Genomic DNA, 15,147 nt, shown 5'->3' with positions numbered 1-15,147 from the left:
CTCTCATCCCTTTTTCGCTACAAAGCCTATTGTGTTTTGCTTAGATTTTCATCTATCTTCTTTTCAATTCTGGCATTTATGATGGTGAGTGGTAGCTACAGGTTGTGGTTGCTAGAGATAGTCTGTAGGTAGTAGCTCAGTTCATCAAGAGGAGCCAGTACCCCGGGACACATGAGAAGGTGAAGACAACACCAGGGATATTCTGCGCATCCATGTCGTGTGGGGACTGGGGTGGTAACATGTTGCTGTTTGATGGGCTTGGAATTAGATAAACATGGCCAAAGCAGAATTCTCCAATTGGTGGAACGATGATGAGGAGTGGCAAGCCAAAGGCCAAACCTCTACATAAATACGGATTACAAACAAGAATGCATAAGAGCTGCAGAACACCAACAACAACTCACTCATTCCAGCCTCAGGGAAGCGCAAGAGCTTCAGAATGAGAAGGCGAATACCAGCGCCTAAAAACTGGCAAATTTGGCTAAGGGAGTAAACCCCAACAGAAAATCATGGTGGAAAACAATGGGAAATCAGCACCATTACATTTCCCTAGAATTATATGGACAACCTACTTGAATGAGTAAAAAAAATCAGAACTTGTTAACCCAAAACCAAAATTGAAAGAAAAATATCAAGTACATACGAGTATATTCGATTTTTTTACAGTTTTGGGTTTTGCCAAATTAACGTATTTAACATTTAACTATTTAACGTGTTCAGTTTTGCTTTCTGGTATTTGTTAATTGCTATCAACCATTATCAGTTACTTTCTTCTTCATTTTCTTTGATATTAATCGCAGAATCATACTTCATCTGTTACTTTTGCTATTTTTCGGATGCATTCGGGTTTATTCGGAAACATTCGTGCATATTCGCCTATGTTCGGTTATTTATTCGTGGCTTTTCGCTTGTTTCCGTCTATTTTCGTGTTGCTTTCGAATATGTTCGGGTATTTATATGCTTACTCGTGTATTTTCGCTTAAATTCGTGGTACCTACCTATTAATTTCCGATTCCTTGTTATGTTTCTTGGGAACTAATTTATTGATGCCTCGGGTTGTACTTGTAAATATTTTTCGTTCGTTGTACTCATATTCTTAGTTAATTTGAAACCTGTTCGGCTATTCGTGTAACAAATTAGTGTCTTATTCATCGAAATGATTTTGAATTTTAATGAGCTTCGTCCGAAAATCTTCGTATATATGGATTTTTGTATGTTTCGTTCTTTTTGTACAAACTTACACTTAGTGAATAAAATTCATTTCATCGAGTTCACAATCAGGTAATTTACTAATTCTTTACTAAGGTATACGAGTAGATGTTTACTTTGAACTGTATTTATTTCGTTTATATTCCCCCAATGCAAGATGACGAAAAATTTAGTCGATTTTTCTCGTCTCATAAATAACGTCCTCGTAGTGGTATCTGTCCGTGGAAAATTTCTGCGTTATCGAATTTGTCTCACGACGACGACGACGACGTTGCTCTCAATAACGCTCGACTCGAATGCATACACATATACGAACAGATACTCTTCTTAATATTAATTACATATGCGACAATTTGTAATTATAATTTATACACGGCGGTGAAGAGTCCTTGAAGATAAGACTCGAAGGTAAAATTTTGCCAAACGTGCAATACCTACACCTAGCCCAGCAGCGTGCTCGTGTTCATAGTGGCAAATATAATAGCGAATTAACGTGTCGTAATTATGTACTAATTGTTTAGATTTTCGGTTCAAAATTTCAGCCGGTAAAGTTGAAAGCTCATTGTGCTTTTCACCTCGCAGGAAGTTATCGTGTGCTCAAACTTCGAACCGGTTTCTCGTGCGATAAAGTCTGTTCGCGGAACTATATTTAGTTAGTCGACATGAAAAATCCTGCGAAGAATACCTTAAGCTTGTACTAAAACAAAAAAAAAAGGTAATTTATCAAACGAAGAAATATCAATTAAAAAACACTCAATTATAATGTAAAGTATACGAAATTAGGAACAAAAAAAAATACGTTCGTTTCGACGTATTATTTCCTTTTTTTTTCTTCTTCGATGCCGATCATCTAAAGCCTATTTGAATGTCGCAGCGGATTTTTTCTTCTTTTTTTTTTAATATTTCGACGTCTACTCTGATCTCGGGTAATTTATCAATATTAAATTTTCATTCGAAGTTAAGACATCTGCTATAAAATTATTTCGCTCGTTCGAGTTGGCACTTTTTTCCCTCTTTATAATTGGATTTTTTTCACGTTATGTTTCCTTTATTTTTGTAAAGTTCACTCTTGTAAAGATACTAAGTATGTACTTGCGTACTAAAGCGTTAAGTATTCTCGTGTAATATGTACCTATTTACCTCCTTTGGTTAGATCTTCATCGTTGTATAGGCAAGCTCATTAAAATACGAGTAGACGAGTACTTATCAGGTTACATATTTTTAAATTTCGAGTCATCTACTCGAATACGTGTTTCGACCTCTTAGTTGGATGTAATTATAAAAAAATGACTTGAGTAAAAAAAAATTACGTAAGTTTTAGTAATGAGCGACCATTTACATCGGCTAAACTATCTAGATAGGTAAAGTATACGTTTACATAGGTTATCCTGCGATTTAAGTAATTTTATTCGCGAAAAAATTTACGTTCTCATTAAAAACATAAATTAAGCTAATTAATTGAATAAAAACTTTTATTCGCTCGCTAACGCGTAAAGTTTAAATTGTAGGGGTTTCTGGAATATTCTACCTGCGCGTTTGTTTTTTGTTTATTAATTTTCACCTTTTTTTTTTGGAGATTTACAATATTACGTATATTTTATAGAGTTTTTGAAATTCGCCCAGCTTGACTCTTGTGGCTTAGGTAGGCAGCGCTGCTGAAAGTTTAACGTAAATATTTAGCCACCAAATAGTAATACCTTAATACTTGCGAGAGGATTAATTGCCGCGCAAATAAATTAATCCGATGGTTTGATTAATTTGATTTCGTGTATTGTGGCATATGAGCTACGAGGTATGTTATGCTATACGAATGATTAAAAGCCTTATGGTTTAATGGGAGCAAGTTGTAGTAGAAAATATTGATGGGAGATGGGATCCAGAATTTTGAGATGTGGAATTCGGTGTGTGAGGTGATGAAAAAGATGATCTGTTTCTTTGGCATTTGGTTGAAGATTTTCAACAAAGAGTATTTGTTTTGGTGTATTAGTTTATGTTTCGAGTGTTTTGAATCGCACAGGGTGATCCAAAAGTCAGGTTCCATGAAAAAAAAAAAAAAAATTGATAAAAAATTGGAAAATATTTCACTTGACAACCGAAAATTGAACTAATGGTGAATCGCATTTCGCAGAGTGCATTTTGTAAGTACGTACATAATTCTTCTATTTTGTGAATTTGATGCTTTAAAATTCGGTATTTGGCACTTGGCGATTTTTTTTTGTCTGTTTGATACAAAGTGTGATATCTTTGCTTCCTGTTTTCTTGGCTGGATTCGTTAATCGTAATCTGATATGTTCGACTTTTTTGTTTTATTTATGCACTTTGAATGCTTTTCTGTTTGAATTCTCGTGAGCTCTTATTGCATTATTGCACGCACTTTGGAGTGCACTGTTTCATTCATGGTGCCCTTCATGCAGATATGTATTTCAATTTCGTGATGGGGTTTTTGGCGGGCCAAAATCAAGTTGATATTCGGAATCAACGCTCCTAAACACCGAACGAACGATATGTCACTTGACATGATTTTTTCTCTCAATTTTTGGACCCCATTGGGGTTCTTGTGATGAGGTTTGAGAGGGTCAAATAAACGAAAATCCAACAATTGATATTCACAATTCACTTGACAATTTGTGATTTTTAGCTCAACTTGACATTCCTTCCACTTGACTTCTCTCCACCCTTCCGACCAACCCTTTTAAGAAAAAATTCTAGGATGAAAAAAGGTCTTATTTTTGATGCTTTTTGAATTGTTTGAGTCATTTTTTTTCACATTTTCCTGCATAAGGAGTTACAATTAAGAAACATCCGATTTGATCCAAAAAAATGTCCCTCCCCCTCCTCATTTTATGGTCCTTACCAGTTGAAAGCAACGTGCAAAAGAATTTCTTCTAAGAAGTCAGTTTAAGGCTGATTTTACATACCATCTATGTAAGGTACATATTTTTCTATGTCGTGTCGATGGAAATTTTCCAAAATGACTTTTTAAAAAAATAAGTTCTTACGAAAAAATTTATCGAACCTAACAAAAATTCTCCATTTTTAGATGTTCCGCAACTTTTGTTCGAACTTTTATTTATGTACTTAAGTGTCTGCAAAATTTAAGAAGTTATTGCCGAAAAGTGAAATGTGCACCATTTTGATCCTCAAAATTGAAATCTAGGAAAGTAGCAATTCAAAAAGTGTATCCGATTTTCAATTTTTACTTCATGTATATGACAGCTTGTGAGCCAATTTTGTTCCTATTAATCAAATAATGTGGACGAGTACCTGCTTCTCAAAATATAGCAAAGATCCAGATTTCTATGTTCAAGGTTCCCAAATTTGAGAAAAAGGTCCTGAAATCAGCATGAATTTTTTTTCTGGAAAAATGTGTTTTTTTTTCAAATTGTATTTTAACCTGGAACCGATTTGGTCGCATGATATGTGCTAAACTACCTCCCTAAAAGTGTTCAAAAAACCAACTTGTTCCTAAAAATACATCCGAGGTCCAATTTTGATTACAAGGGCCCCAAATTTGAGGAAAAGGTCCTGAAATCTGCACGAATTTTTTTTCTGGAAACGTGTTTTTTTCAAATTGCATTCTAATCCGGGACCGATTTGGTCACGTGATATGTGCGCCTAAAACTAAATTTTTGGAATTCCTGAACCCTCTTCAAAATGTGTTGAAAAACCCAACTTGTTCCTAAAAATACATCTGAGGCCCAATTTTGATTGCAAGGGTCCCAAATTTGAGGAAAAGGTCCTGAATCAGCGTGAATTTTTTTTTAAAAAAATTGTGTTTTCACCCGGAACCGATTTGCTCGCATGATGTGCCCCAAAAACTGCATTTTTGGAATTTTTGAACCGTCCTCAAAAAGTGTTGTAAAAACCAACCTGTTCCTAAAAATACATCTGAGGTCCAATTTTGATTGCAAGGGTTCCATAAATTTGAGGAAAAGGTCCTGAAATCAGCATGAATTTTTTTTCTGGAAAAATGTGTTTTTTTTTAAAAATTGTATTTTAACCTGGAACGATTTGTTCGCATGATATACCCTATGCCCCAAAAACTAAATTTTTGGAATTTTTGAACCCTCCCCATAAAGTGTTGAAAAAACCAACTTGTTCCTAAAAATACATCCGAGGTCCAATTTTGATTACAAAGGGTCCCAAATTTGAGAAAAGGGTCCTGAAATCAGCATAATTTTTTTCTGGAAAAACGCGTTTTTTTTTCAAATTGTATTTTAACCCGGAACCGATTTGGTCGCATGATACGTGTCCCAAAAACTAAATTTTTGGAATTTTTGAACCGTCCCCAAAAAGTGTTGAAAAAATCAACTTGTTCCTAAAAATACATGTGAGGTCCAATTTTGATTGCAAGGGTATCAAATTTTAAGGAAAAAGTCCTGAAATCAGCATGAATTTTTTTTCTGGAAAAATATGTTTTTTTCTAACTTGGAACCGATTTGGTCCATGATATGTGCCCCAAAAACTAAATTTTTGGAGCTTTTGAACCGTCCCCAAAAAGTGTTGAAAAAATCAACTTGTTCCTAAAAATACATCTGAGGTCCAATTTTGATTACAAGGGTCCCAAATTTGAGGAAAAGGTCCCGAAATCAGCATGAATTTTTTTTCTGAAAAAATGTGTTTTTTTTTCAAATTGTATTTTAACCCGGGACCGATTTGGTCGCATGATATGTGCCCCGAATACTAAATTTTTGGAATTTGCGAATCCTACCCAAAAAGTGTTGAAAAAACCAACTTGCTCCTGAAAATACATCCGAGGTCCAATTTTGATTACAAGGGTCCCAAATTTGAGAAAAAGGTCCTGAAATCGGGATTAGTTTTTTTTTTGTTGGAAAAGTGTTTTTTTTCAAATTGTAGATATTTTAACCTGAAACCGATTTGGTCGCATGATATTTGCCACAAAAACTAAATTTTTGGAACTTGCAAACCTTCATCAAAAAATGTTGAAAAAACTAACTTGCTCCTGAAAATACATCCGAGGTCCAATTTTGATTACAAGGGTCCCAAATTTGAGAAAAAGGTCCTGAAATCGGTATTAGTTTTTTTTTTGTTGGAAACGTTTTTTTTTTCAAATTGTAGATATTTTAACCTTGAACCGATTTGGTCGCATGATATTTGCCCCAAAAACTAAATTTTTGGAACTTGCAAACCCTCATCAAAAAATATTGAAAAAATCAACTTGCTCCTGAAAATACATCCGAGGTCCAATTTTGATTACAAGGGTCCCAAATTTGAGAAAAAGGTCCTGAAATCGGTATTAGGTTTTTTTTGTTGGAAAAGTTTTTTTTCCAAATTGTATTTTAATCAGGAACCGATTTGGTCGCATGATATGTGCCCCAAAAACTAAATTTTTGGAATTCTTGAACCCTTCCTAAAAAGTATTGAAAAAACCAACTTTCTCCTACAAATACATCTGAGGTCCAGTTTTGATTGCAGGGGTCCCAAATTTGGGGAAAAGGGATCCTAAAATCACAAATATTTTTTTGAAAAAGTGGCATTTTCTATACTGCATTTGACCCTGAAATTCAAAATTTGAACCGATCTCTTCTCATGTACATAGAACGAGAGATATGCCCCAAAAACCAAATTTTTGGAAATTTTGGACCTTCATTTGATACCACTTTGAAGCAATTTTTTTTGAAATCTAAAGCTCTTGACGAGTGGGTATTGGTCTTAATAATTATAACGAGGTTCAATTCGAATTTAAGGTTTTCCAAATTTGGAGGGGAGAGGGTCCTAAAATCAACATGAAATTAAATAGGAATAGAGATATGTCCCAAAATTGAAATTTTTGAACCCCCTCCCCACCCAAATCAAAACCTGAAATACTGGCACAATATATTTGAAAAGTTCACTAATATTCATTTCGCTCCTTTGAAAGCTATAGGAAATCTTTTTTTTTTAATCGAAAGCTATTGAAGAGAAGGTACTCGTATCTAAAAATATGGCATAGGTCCAATTTGAATTTGAGGTCCTAAAAATTTGGGGAAGAGGGGCCTAAAATCAATGTGAAATTTTTTTGGTGAATTTTTTTTTTTTTAATCAATCATAATTATTATTTTAACCTTAAATTCAAAATTGAAACTGATTTGGTTTCACGAGGAGGAAGATACCTACACATATGCCCCATGAACTAGGTACCTACATTTTTTGAACTTTTGGACCTTCCAAAAAAATTTTGAAAAAAATTAAAATGCAACCACCACGTATTTTGTGACATCTCCACTCAAATGAGGGCGCAAGTTAAGGGTTAGGATTCTTAGTAACATGATATGAACAAATTTGTAGGTTAGATTTTTAATTCATTTTCCTATCTAGGGCTGAAAAGTACTACTTTTCCAAGCTCGCGAGAATCGCTCGGATGTAAAAATACGTACTTTCCACCCTCGTTCAGGAAAAATTACTTCACTAAACTCGGAGAAAAAGTGATTTTTCGGCCCTCGTTGTGTAATATACTATTTGATTTCGAGGTAACTTTTGACACTTTTCAATGTGCCTTTGAAATCTTAACCTGTGTGTGTGACTTTCACTTTGCACACTCATGTTTGGATAATTCACTGATGGAATTCTGAAATACTGGAAACTCATTGCTAAATGGCTGAGATGCGCCTAATGTGGCTCACTTTGAATTTTTCTTGCATTTTCTTGAATTTTCTAAAATACAATATTGACAATATCAAGCTATAATTGTGTGATTTTCACTTTGAGCAATTTGATTTTTCCTCTCCTGAACCATTTTAAATTATTCTCTTGTTACGATTCATTTCGAATTTAGCCCTTTGTTATCCAGTTTTTGACTATTGAATCGGTTGAGTTTCATTTGTCTCTTGCACTTTACCTAGCTCACTGAGACGTCTCATAAGAGTGAACTTGAACGTCTGCCATTCGGTATTTTTATTGAATATATTGATCTTCGAAAAAAAGACCCTAACCATACCCAGCATTAAAATGGGAATCTTCTTCCTCGACATCGAGTTCGAGTTATTCCATAAACGCATCGATGTAAAAATTTACACAATTAAAATGTTAATTCGGTAAGTTTTTGTTTTCATTTATTCGTTTCCTTTTTCAAATTACAAAAAAAAAAAAAAAACGACACGGTGTCTCCGCAGTGCGTCGGAATTGGTAGGTAGAAATTCTCACCATACAACGATGCTATTCGTGAGCGAACTGAGCGGTTGTTTTTTTGTTTTTTTATTGCATAAAACATTTATTTAAATTTTGTCGCGCTGAATAAATTACACACCGTTGCGTTATTTGAACGGTTATTAATTTTTCAATACGTTTTGCTATTCCTTTTTTTTTCAAACTCAATTATATCCCTACCTGTCCCCGCATGTTTCATTAAGCACCCTTCTTTTCTTAACTCTTCTTTTTTTTCATTTCATTTTTTTACCATAGTATAATGGAATAACACCGACGAAAACATTGTAAATGTACACGTTACACGACCGGTGATAACTTACACACGATTTTGGAAAACATTTACTCAATTAATCTGCACGAAATTCATAGGGTGTCCCTGTCCTTCATCGATATCGACACGCATTTCATTCGATAGGATGGGTAATGGGTATGGTGGCCTGGCGGGGTTGACATCGACATTCTTCGTGTAATAAAAGACCAACACGTATTTTTCTCGTTAATCCAGACTCCCGTTCTTTTAGTTGTCGATGTCGGCTCGAAAGCATCGTCGTCGTCGTTTTCCCGAAACCTGCGGAATACAAATTTGACTCGCGTCTCGAAGTCGATTTTTTTCTTAGCTGGAGAAATCAAAATTTATATAGAGCGGGGTGTTGAATACGGTGAAAGCTTTGCTCCGCGGTGCCGAAGCCGAATAATGAGCGTTGTATGGACAAAACCTATTTTGTGGCTGAATTACTCGTATATGCGACTATGCCTTATCTCGCCATAATGTATAGGTAAATGTACGACCTGGGCGTATGTTAGCTTATCAGTCATTGGTGTATTTTCACAGCATTGCCCCCTGCGGAGGATTTTGAAAATTTATTGCATCGCGTTATACCCGTTCTTCGCTTCGTTGTTGTTATCATAAGTATTGCCATTGCTGCTGATATCATGTCGTCGTCATCGTCGTCGTTTCGTGAGCCATCGAACTGAAATTATTTTCTATATCCTCTCAGCCTGCTTTCACGTGCTGCGATGTTTTCGTAACTTTGCGTTAAGTGCCTATCTATGTAGTTCTCGTATACCTACCTACTTACCTCTCGAATCTGTCGTCTCGTGTTTGATGAAAGAGATTGACAGGTGTGGAATGAACTGCGTTATAATTATATACATCGAATTGACAAGTTTCGATGTACTCGTTCGTAGAATGCGAAATGCAATGAGAGGTTTTGTGGTTAGAAGAAGTGAACGTCTAATTTGTTGTTTATACTTGCAAGATACGTGAATTGACGAATGTACTTATTTGCTGCATTTATGATCGTCGAATCCTCTTTGTGAATGATAAACGAAGTGATGATCTAGACTGTTTAGGTGTAGTTTGGAAGATGAATGCATTTCTGAATTACATGGCGTATTGATTCTGGTAAAAGAGATACTCATTCTGGTTTTCTGGATTTTACTCCAACCAAAAAATGCATCAGATTTGGAATCTACGATAAGTATTGGACAAATTTCGATTTTTACCCTCTTCAGGCTATTTCTTTACCACTTACCAAAAAAATAATATCAGATTCAGAATCTTCAGCAGTGAAAGCAAATCAGTCCAAAAGTGCTCTAGACAGTCGAATTTGGCTGAAATTTTTGGGCATAAAGTATTTTTGAAGAATTTTGAGCCCAAAATGGAGTCGTGATTTTCGAAGAAATTGGAGCCCAAAATTGGGTCATGATTTGGAGATTTTTGAAAGGGACCATGCGACCTATCAAAATAGGTTAAAATTTCACGAGAAATTCGAATGAGTGAACGAAATTGTTTTTTAAGCGTTTTTGAAGAAAGTTGAATCCAAAATTGAATCAAATCATGATTTTGATATTTTCGAAAAAGGACCATGTGACCCATTGAAATGTGTTAAAATTTCACGAGAAATTCGAATATTTCAACGAAAATTTTCTTTGAGCTCTTTTGAAAAATTTTGAGTCCAATATTGGATCACGATTTTTGCGATTTTCAAAAAAGTGCCATGCAACTTATCAAAATGGGTTAAAATTTGATGAGAAATTCTAATACTTCGATAAAAATGTTTTTGGGGCATTTATGAAGAAATTTGAGCCCAACATTGAATCATGATTTTGAGATTTTTGAAAAACTGCCTCACAACTTTTCAAAATAGGTTAGAATTTCTCGAGAAATCCAAATATGTACCTATTTTGAAAAAAGTGGTTTTTTTGAGCATTTTTGGAAACTTTATAGAGCCCAAATTTGATTACGGTTTTGGGATTTTTGAAAAATGTATCATGAACTTACCGAATTGGATTAAAACTTCTACAGCTGGGGAATTAAAAATTTCTGTCAAGTTTCTGATATTTTAAATTTTCAAGAGACGTTGAAAATTTTGTAATCAGATTACAACGCTGGACTTTATTTTTATGAGACTTTTTATGGCAGTCACATGACAATTTTTCAAAAAACTCGAAAATCATGACTCAATTTTGTGTTTGAAATCTTGGTTGTTTCGATAGAAATTTTCAATTTCTTGCAACTCGCATGATACATTCTTCAAAATGCTCAATAAACATTTTCGTCGAAATATCTGAATTCCTTGCAAAATTGTATCCCATTTTGATAGGTCTCATACGACTCTTTTTCAAAGAGTCCTAAGATCATGGTCCAAGTTTGGGCCACAAATTCGTTGAAAATACGCCAAAAAACATTTTCATCGCAATATTTGAATTTTTCGTGCAGTTCAATTGATCTGATATTTCTTCAAAAAAACTGAAATTATAACCCAAGTTTGAGCTCCAAATTCTTCGAATGTGCTCAAAAAGTATTTTTGGTGAAATATTTGAATTTCTCGCAAAATTTTAACCCATTTTGATAGGTCGCATGACCCTTATTCAAAATTTACAAAAATCACGAATGACCTGCCCAATTTTGAGCTCCAAATTCTTCGAATGTGCTCAAAAAGTATTTTGGGTGAAATATTTGAATTTCTCGCGAAATTTTAACCCATTTTGATAGGTCGCATGACCCTTATTCAAAATTTACAAAAATCACGAATGACCTGCCCAATTTTGGGCTACAAAATTTTCTAAAATGCTCAAAAACGTTCGGTCGATTTTTTGACAAAAAAAAGAAATAAAAAATCATGTTGCATATCGTTAGTTTAGTTTTCGATAGCGTTGATTTTGAATTTCAACTCAATTTTTCGATTCAAGCCCCTATGGCCTATGGACCCCATACTGGCTCCCAAATTTTAAAAAAATTGAAAAATTTGTGTGACGTATGGTTTGTTGGGTTTTTACATGCGCTGATTTCGAATTTCAGCTCAATTTTTCGATTCGAGCCCCCATAGACCCCCTATTGGCCCCAAATTTTAAAAAAATCGAAAAATTTGTGTGACGTATGGTTTGTTGGGTTTGTACATGCGCTGATTTCGAATTTCAACTCAATTTTTTGATTCGAGACCCTATGGACCCCCGACTGCCTCCCCCCCCCCATTTCAAAAAAATTGAAAAATTCGTGTGACATATGGTTTGTTGGGTTTTTACATGCGCTGATTTCGAATTTGAGCTGAATTTTTCGATTCGAGCCCCCATGGACCTCCTACTGGCCCCCAAATTTCAAAAAATTGAAAAATTCGTGTGACGTATGATTTGTTGGGTTTTTGCATCCGCTGATTTCGAATTTCAACTCAATTTTTCAATCCGAGCCCCCATAGACCTCCTGCTGGCCCCCAAATTTCAAAAAAATTGAAAAATTCGTGTGACGTATGGTTTGTTGGGTTTTTAGATGCGCAGATTACGAATTTCAGTGTATTTTGTCTGCATAAGCCCTCTAAAGTCCACTACAAGCCCCTTTTCGAAAAAAAATTGCAAAATTTGTGTGACCTATGATTTGTTTGGTTTTTGGGGGCGCTGAATTCGAATTTCTGTCTAATTTTTTGATACGATTTTTCTGGACCCCCTCCCCTCCTCCTCATTACCTCCTCCCCTCCCCTTCTGATTTCTTGAACCATGTGGTTTTTCAATTTGTTGAAATTCGGTAGCTTACTTAGGAGCTCAAAGGGCCTCGTATTGATTGTTGAAATCAGAATTAAACAGTGGAAATTATTCCGTTGTGAGTGAACTTATCGAAAAAACTTCGAATGTACGTATGCATGTAAATGTATGAATTGTTACCTAAAAAAAAAAAAAATGACCAGAACAATGAAAAAATTCATTTTATGATTTTCTAAAGCGATAATAGTTTTTGAGCTTTAATAAATTGCATATTTCAAATGAATTTTCGTAGTTTGAAAAAACTGACGCATATTCGGCTTTAATAGAGAATATTTGGCTACCTAATTACATTTTATATGCCAGTTTCCGAATCCACTGTGTACAAAAGGTACATTTTACACGCTGACTGTACCGTACTTTTAGCCATTAACTTATGCGAAGGCAACTCACAGCATACTAAAAAGTTTGCCTACTCTTATATTCGCAGGAGTTACGTCCCAAACTTACTACACTCCGTACGTTTAATTTTTTCGGCTCATCGTCCCAACGATGTGATACTATGACAACTAACTCGACGAAAAGGAAGCATCACCATAATTTCTATTCATATCAAATACAAGTACGAACGACACGGTACGCGACTATATGCGAAAAACTTTTCCCAACAGCTCTGCACAAAAAGAGTGCAAGGAGCACAACAAACGGCTCTTTCAACATCAACATCAACATCAGCATCATCATCATCATCATATCGTAACATGCTAAATACACGCGAGATTAAAATGCAACGCGACGCAGTCGACGCGACGTCGTCGAGCATAATCGCATTTAAATTTGCATCAACTTTATGTAACTTTGTATAGACACAAGGATGGTTTTTTTTCACCGGGGTATAACGCGGTTTACTTGGTTGAAAAAAACACTTGGGTATACATTCCGAATCGAAATCACGCACGTCATTAAATTGGGGAACGAGAGAGGCGAAGGAGAGGCATGGCGCGAAATGTGTACATTATTTTGCCATTTATTGTACGATAATTTACACGATTTTTTTTCTCCTATCAGGCTGGCTTAATGGTCGGAGATATGATATTATCGGTGAATAAAGATACGTTAATCGGCTCATCTTACGATTCGGTGAGTATTTATCGTATATACGTACTCGAATATTACACCTCAATGGTATCCTTTTTTTTTCATATTGTGTTTGAGCGGCGCTATTATCGTCGTGTATTTTGTTATGTTCGCGGAATAATTATATGTAATTTTTTTTTTGCTGTACGATTATGCAGGCGGCGACGTTACTGAAACAGGCCGAAGGTATAGTTACGTTAGTGGTGTGTAATCCTAAACGAGATATGGCCGATGGTGCAGCTAAAGATGCAGATTCGAGTGAGTATTGTTTTGGATTTAAATTCGTTTATTTATAGTGTACTAGAGTACGGTTGATACGTGATTAGGGATTGGAGTAGGTATGTAAAAATAAGATAATTTGTATGGGGGGGGGGGGGCTAAACGACCTGATGTCACAAGCTGTGTGTACATAAATGGCTTTGTTTTTGAGATACTTTGAGAAAAATTAGTGAGCTCAGATTCATTGAAAAGTTGTTGCCAATATTTATAAACATTTTTTTTGCGTTGTAAAAATTGTGAAAAAATATTTTTCAAATCGTCAAAATAATTACTTATTGTAAATTACGATCAAATTAAAATTATTTGATACTTTCAAAATCAATTTCCTCGCTAGCTATTTTTATGTTCTTTTGATTTTAAATCGATTTCAATGGATTTTTGATTGTTTGAATTAATTGAACCTGAAGCATTTTCTGCTTTCGGTTGCTTTGGTACCTAAGTATTTATCGAGTTAAGAGAGTAAATTTGGTGATATTCTAAATGAATTTTACTAACTAGATTTTTTCTAATGAGGTGTTTTTACAACAACTCCAGCTGTGACATTCGAGGACATGATACATTAATGTTGAGAATTAAAAATAATTTCGGTCGAATAAATTAATTTAAGGTGGAATAATTCATGTTTAAATTTTCGAAACTGATTACGGAATTAAAGTTTCAAAAGGTTGTTAATGATAGGTGTAGGAATGGCTGTAATATCGCAAAAGAAACCGGAACATTTCAATTTGGTTTGATGTAAAAAAAAATGAATTAAAAAAAATACGAATGGAACTCCTTCGAGACTTTGTCAATTTTGGCAAAAAAGGGGACTTTTGGGCAGTTATTGGCAAACAATTTATAGGTACACTTTTCGCATTTTTTGTCAATAAAGTGAGAATTTTCAACAGTTTCTGGCAAACAAGCAAGACTTTGCCAACTATAGTTAGAGACAGGACTTCTTGACTACTTCTCTGGCAAAAAAGCGAGACATAATGTAAGCACTTTTTGTCAAAAAAACAAGACTTTTTGAATATTTTGACGAAGGATGAGACTTTTTGCTATTTTTTTGCTGAAAACAAAAGTTTGGAAATTTTAGCTGAAAAGCAGGGATTTTTTGTAGCAATTTTTGGTTAACAAAGATGGAAGTAATTTTTGGTGAAATATTTTGGTTCAAGCGGAAAGTTTTGCCAATTTTTTGGCCAAAAGTAAAACTTTTGCGATGTTGACAAAAAAAAACAAAAGTTTCTAGCAAAAAAGTGAGATTTTGACAATTTTTGTAAAAGTCAGGGTTTTTTTGCAAAATTTCTGGCATAAAATCAATACTTTTGAACGATTTTGAAAAAAAGCGAGACTTTTAGGAAATTTTGACAAATTAAAAGACCTAAAGTGAACCTACGAGTAATATTAACTGAAATCCTCGGG

General features: G+C 34.7%; 1 protein-coding gene across 13 annotated transcripts in view; it reads left to right on the top strand.

The window, feature by feature from the left end:
- Positions 1 to 15,147, top strand: part of LOC135834981 (multiple PDZ domain protein-like) — a 382,459-nt gene that overhangs the window by 346,919 nt on the left and 20,393 nt on the right. For all 13 annotated transcript variants that reach the window (XM_065348995.1, XM_065349003.1, XM_065349002.1 and 10 more), the window contains 2 exons: positions 13,399 to 13,470; positions 13,626 to 13,725. In XM_065348995.1, the coding sequence (XP_065205067.1) occupies positions 13,399 to 13,470; positions 13,626 to 13,725 (172 nt within the window). The remainder of the gene's footprint in view (positions 1 to 13,398; positions 13,471 to 13,625; positions 13,726 to 15,147) is intronic.

Source organism: Planococcus citri, chromosome 2, assembly GCF_950023065.1.
Source record: "Planococcus citri chromosome 2, ihPlaCitr1.1, whole genome shotgun sequence".
In the NCBI taxonomy this organism is placed as follows: Eukaryota; Metazoa; Arthropoda; class Insecta; order Hemiptera; family Pseudococcidae; genus Planococcus; species Planococcus citri.
This window is presented reverse-complemented; position numbering and strand designations above follow the sequence as displayed.